The sequence below is a fragment of the Rhinopithecus bieti genome, unplaced genomic scaffold (assembly GCF_001698545.2).
Source record: "Rhinopithecus bieti isolate Rb0 unplaced genomic scaffold, ASM169854v2 scaffold_14876, whole genome shotgun sequence".
Taxonomy (NCBI): Eukaryota; Metazoa; Chordata; class Mammalia; order Primates; family Cercopithecidae; genus Rhinopithecus; species Rhinopithecus bieti.
This window is the reverse complement of record NW_016807955.1, coordinates 100,892-106,891: the sequence shown is the minus strand read 5'-3', so window position 1 is coordinate 106,891 and position 6,000 is coordinate 100,892. Positions and strand designations below refer to the sequence as shown.

Here is a 6,000-nt window from a genome sequence, read left to right as displayed (position 1 = left end):
TTAAATTATTAAAACCAACTTTGGTACTTTATAGGTTAGTTTTACATGTGTTTAACATAAAGACATACTTTAAAATGAATATACAGTAATATTAACTATTTTATTGAGCAAATTATCATTACATGATTGATGCTTATACCTTAAAACAGACTAAAACAAGACCGTAAAATATCATAATTATTTGCATTTATATATTTAATATAAAACTTTTTTTTAACCTGACCTGAGGCAAACTGAAATGATAAAAAGGAGGCATTTATGGAAATAGTACTCTGAAACCAAAGTAATACAGCAACCATATTCCTTCTCTGACATAGTTACTATGTACAGTTATCATATTGGTAACACATTTTTACAGCACAAAGTGATCTAGGATTCAAGGATGAGTGTACAATATGATCTCAATTTCATAAAGATAAGCTTGCACATATGCACAAAGGACAGGTTCAAATATATTCATTGCAGTTCACTGTTTGCAACTGCAAAAGACTGATCATAAGCTAAAATCAATGGTATAAATACACCATAAGTAAATTAATACACAAAATAATATTAATATAAAAAGTACGAAAATACATAAAACATAAATAAATGATAATAGTAATTGCTTCTGGTGAAGAAGGAAGAGATGTCGAACTGGGGAGAGAACTATGCTATGTTTCATTTCCTTAATAAAGGAAACAAATATGATAAATTGTTCACTGGAAGGGGTCAGTATGTGAGTGTATTACTATATTATTATTCATACTTTCAATTTAGAAAGGAATAATGTATGCAGAGAAAAAATACTTGAAGAAAATACAGTACAGTCTTAACAGTAAATTATTCTGGGTAGTGGGAACTGGCGTGATAAATTCCCTTTCTAATAATTCATGGTATTTTCCACATTTTCTATAATGAACATATTTTTAGAAATAATATATTTTAGAAATAATATATTACAGGATAAAAGAACTTGATTTTCCTTAAATAGCAATTATAATATTATAGAAAATTGCAAATATTTTAAGTCATTAAAATATTTGGTTCTAACCTCTTCTTGATCCAAATCTTTATCCTTGAAATTTAATTCTGAAAGATCAACTGGAAGACTATCTTTTTCACACTTCCAAATATCATCAGGCTCTTTCTTTTTGTGTCCCACTGTGGTTAAATCAGCTCTATCAGGCAAAAGGCTTATTCCCCTTGGTATGGGAGGAACAGGCTTTGTCCCATTTAGGCCTCGTCGGGAAGATGGCGATCTCACCAAGGCAGGTGTAAGCTGAACTGGAGGTTTTCTTGAGAATTTTCTCCTGCATGAAAATAGATATTTTACTTTTCTTTTCTTTTTTTAATTTTAGAGAAGAAGGAGTTACAGTCACAAATATTTAAAATACAATGTTTTAAAATAAAAAAGAAAAGCGCATTATGGCTGGCCACTGGGGTGAACAGGCTGCATAAAGCCTCAGCTTCTGATATAATATTTGATCATGTACAATAAACAAATACAGAAAGAATTAATAAAAGAGAATCAAAGTATAGCGCTAAGAGAAAGTAATAAAATTGACTGAATATGCGGTAAATTGAACACTGGACTTGTAGGGTAGTTTAAAGGTGAAACATCTTTAAACTCATCTCCGACTACCTCGGCGGCCTCCTAAAGTGCTGGGATTACAGGCATGACCCACTAGGCTCAGTCGACTTTTTACTTTAAGACTGAATGTGTCCTGAATGAACTTACATATGCTAATTTCATGATTTTTGGAATGGGTTATTGTTAAGAAAAGAATATTTTAGTTTATAACAAATAATAAAAAATGTTTCAGCCGAGCACGGTAACTCAGGCCTGTAATCCCAGCACTTTGGAGGCTGAGGCGGGTGGATCACCTGAGGTCGGGAGTTCGAGACCAGCCTCACTAACATGGAGAAACACCATCTCTACTAAAAATACAAAATTAGCCAGGTGTGGTGGCGCATGCTTGTAATCCCAGCTACTCAGGAGGCTGAGGCAGGAGAATCGCTTGAACCCGGGAGGTAGATGTTGCCAGTGTGGGCAACAAGAGCGAAACTCAGTCTCAAAAAAAAAAAGTTTCAAATTAATTTTAACATACAATAAAAATTCAATAAATATTGAATAAATGAATACCAGGCATTAATTGCAATAAGCATATGAAAGACATTTTAGATTTGTAAAGCTGTTAGTAGGTTCTCAAACAACATATGTTGTTCATGTTCATTATAAAACATTATTACTTATATTTGTAAAGTTGTTAGTAGGTTCTCAAACAACATATACTATTCATGTCCATTATAAAACATTATTATTTTCTGGCCCAGCACAGTGGCTCAAGCCTGTAATCCCAGCACTTTGGGAGGATGGGATGGAAGAATCACTTGAGACCAGGAGTTTGAGAACAGCCTGGTTAACATAGTAGGACCCCATCTCTACAAACAAACAAACAAACAAACAAAAGCATCAGTATTTTCCTGGTTCCAAAAAGGATTCTGAAGTGGCAATGTAAGAAATGAGAATTTCAATTGAATTTTATACATTTGATCTATTTAACACACTATTAAATATTTTCCTAAATATTTACTAAATTCAGACAGATAAAATGTTATTTACTAGCTTTTAAAGATCTAACAGCCCTCTGCATTAACTTCAAAGTACTAATTCAAACACAAATAAATTTGAACAAAGTATTGACTTTTACCATCATTTCTACTCGTAGGATCAGACGATTTTTGGCTGACAAGCTTCTTCTGCGGACTTCGCTTTGACAGTCCTTCGAAGCTTTTAAGAGGCCAGGAATTTGAGAAATTAACAGAATTATCTTGAGACTTCTTTGGAGATATAATAAGAGATGTATGCTTTGGACTAGTTCGAGGTGATGACAGAGGATAGGATGGAAGGATGTAGGCTTCTGGACTTAGATTTTGACCGTTTGAGGAAGTACACTCTATTTGACTACCAAATGTTTGCTGTGTCTTACTGCCAAAATTGAGGGTAGCATACACTGTAATAAAACAAAACATAATATGTTATTTATGTATACACAGCTCTAAAAGTTAAAAGCTTTTTTGCTTTTGCTTTTCCCATTCCCAAAATAAAATTTTTTATGTTTTTGTATGGTATGAGGTAAGGGACTAATTTCATTTGTTATTCAAATATTCTGTATCTTCTAATTCAGAACTTCTTTATCCCATTAAAATGTTGTACTAACATTTATAATTAACTTTCTCCTTGTAATTTTATCAATTACATACATACATATGTGCATGTATATGTATACATATATATATGTCAGAAAAGTCTTCTCTTTCTGGTGAATTTTCTTTTCTCATTACAATGACCCTCTTTAGAACTAAAATGTTTTAGTTTTGGTGTGCATATTTTCCCTATCATCAACATGTTTCTATTTGCTTTTCTCTGAACATTTGCCTAGTGTATCTTTTCCATGCTTTACTTTCTCTCAACCTATTTTGATGTATTTAAGGTAATGCTCTTAAAAAGATCACTTCAGGCCGGGCGCGGTAGCTCAAGCCTGTAATCCCAGCACTTTGGGAGGCCGAGACGGGCGGATCACGAGGTCAGAAAATCGAGACCATCCTGGCTAACATGGTGAAACCCCGTCTCTACTAAAAAAATACAAAAAGCTAGCCGGGCGAGGTGGCTGGCGCCTGTAGTCCCAGCTACGCCTGTAGTCCCAGCTACTCGGGAGGCTGAGGCAGGAGAATGGCGTAAACCCGGGAGGCGGAGCTTTGCAGGAGCGAGATTCCCGCCACTTGCACTCCAGCACCGGGCGACAGAGCGAGACTCCGTCTCAAAAAAAAAAAAAAAAAAAGAAAAAAAGAAAAAAAAAAAAAAGATCACTCAATGGAAAACTAAAAAAATTAAGTTGGTTCATTTAAGTTTGTAAGGTTCTGCCAATTTATACTTAGGGAAACTATTCATACCATTAATTTTAAATCTACCATTTATTTTCGCTATTTATTTGTTTTTCTTCTTTATACTTTCTTCCCCTGTTTTTATTGATTCTTTTTATTCCCAACTAATATAAAAAGGTCATGTATCTTTTAAGGGGGTTCCCTTAAATTTTCCTTTAATGTTTTTTTAAAAAGGGTTTTCCCGTGACAATACTAGCTTATGTATATTAATTAAAGCAATCAACATTCTTCTGGAGGACTTAAACAACTTGTATGTATTATATTTTTCCTTATTTTAATTCCATGTCTGAGCGGTTAAAACCCTTCTCCTTATAAAAAATCTATCTGGGTAGAGAAATATAGGGAAACTTAGGTCCACAGATTTACATATAGAATTAAAAACTTTGTTTCATTTCAATTACAGTGCTCTATTAACAGGTTCTAATGCTTTTATGACAATGTCTCATATATTCCTAGAGATTTAAAAAAATTTTTTTTTTTTTTTTTTGAGACAGTCTCGCTCTGTCACCCAGGCTGGAGTGCAGTGGCGCAATCTCAGCTCACTGCACGCTCCGCCTCCCAGTTTCACACCATTCTCCTCCCTCAGCCTCCTGAGTAGCTGGGATTATAGGCGCCCGCCACCACGCCTAGCTAATTTTTTTGTAATTTTTAGTAGAGGCAGGGTTTCACCCGTGTTAGCCAGGATGGTCTCAATCTCTTGATCTTGTGATCCACCCGCCTTGGCCTCCCAAAGTACTGGGATTACAGGTGTGAGCCACCATGCCCAGGTGAGATTTAACAATATTTCTTATGAAGAAATCAAACATCCTATCATATTATGCATATACGTAAGAACAATGCGATGCAACATACACCAAAATTTCCAATACTTGGTGTGGATCACTACAACATTTAAATTGGGATGCAGACATCTATATTGTTTGGCATCCATATCACAGGTCCTTCAGAGATCACAAGGGAAATATTAGTTGATATGGTAGTGGTTTTAATGCATAACCAAGCATTAAGTTAAATTCTATTAGGTTCAGAAAAACATGATATCCCTTTATACCAGCTTCTCTAATAACTATTCCAATAGAAAACCAGAGCCACTATGCAGTATGATTAAACACTAAGAGTGGATAGTCCTCAAAGGCAATGTAATCATTCAGGGATAGCCTAAACAGGAACAAGTTAAGTGGCACAGCAAGCTCTCTCTGATTATACCAGTATGAGTCCCCAAGATATTCAGGAGTCAAAATTTAGGAAATACCCACATTATTAAGAAAGATGGATTATTTTATTGTGGTGTAGATAATACCACAAAGGATAACTTTAAGGAGTTATGGGGGTCTTTGGGATGAGTGCAGAAAAGGGCAGTTAAAATGTTAGTGCTAAATACACTAAATCTTCTCTATTAATTTCAAATCATTATTTTTCATAACAAGTAAGTATATCCCTATCACTCAAAAAAATTTTAGTAAAGGACATACAATAAAATTTAAAATATCTAAAGAAATATTTAAATTGATCCTACCTCTATCTAATAACTGTTAAAGCTATTAATTAGCATGGACATTTAAGAACACCTTCAACCCCCAAATTCCTGACAGATAACTGGCCTCAAATCCTTCCTCTTCTTCTGCATCTGATGTCTTATCTGAAAGGTCAGCGTTTAGGAAGTTATGGTTCCTAACAAGAGACATAATACATTCTAAATCATCTTAAAATGTAAAACTGCTATAGAAAATAATTGTCATCTGCTAACACAACACTCTTTAATGGATGTTATTTTCAATGACTTGGTATTAAAATGCTCATCTTTCTGATGATTAGTGATGTTGAACAATTTTTTCCATATACCTATTAGACATTTGTATGTCTTCTTTCAAGAAATGCCTATTCAGATCTTCTGCCCATTTTCACATTGTATTTTTGTTTTTTTGCTATTGAATTGTTTGAGTTCCTTATATATTCTGGTTATTGATCCCTCAACAGTGGAATAGTTTGCAAATATTTTCTCCCAGTCTGTAAGCTGTATCTTCACTTTGTTGACTGTTTCCTTTGCCATGCAGAAGCTTTTTAGCTCAATGT

At 34.2% G+C, this 6,000-nt stretch overlaps 2 protein-coding genes across 4 annotated transcripts in view; one reads left to right on the top strand and one right to left on the bottom strand.

The window, feature by feature from the left end:
• The window catches only part of KLHL28 (kelch like family member 28), a 122,902-nt gene that overhangs the window by 39,117 nt on the left and 77,785 nt on the right, over nucleotides 1–6,000 (top strand). The gene's annotated exons all lie outside the window — the stretch shown is intronic.
• The window catches only part of TOGARAM1 (TOG array regulator of axonemal microtubules 1), a 118,783-nt gene that overhangs the window by 74,852 nt on the left and 37,931 nt on the right, over nucleotides 1–6,000 (bottom strand). Inside the window, 3 exon segments of the mRNA XM_017884180.1 lie at nucleotides 1,034–1,278; nucleotides 1,281–1,292; nucleotides 2,694–2,996. Coding sequence (XP_017739669.1) covers nucleotides 1,034–1,278; nucleotides 1,281–1,292; nucleotides 2,694–2,996 — 560 coding nt within the window.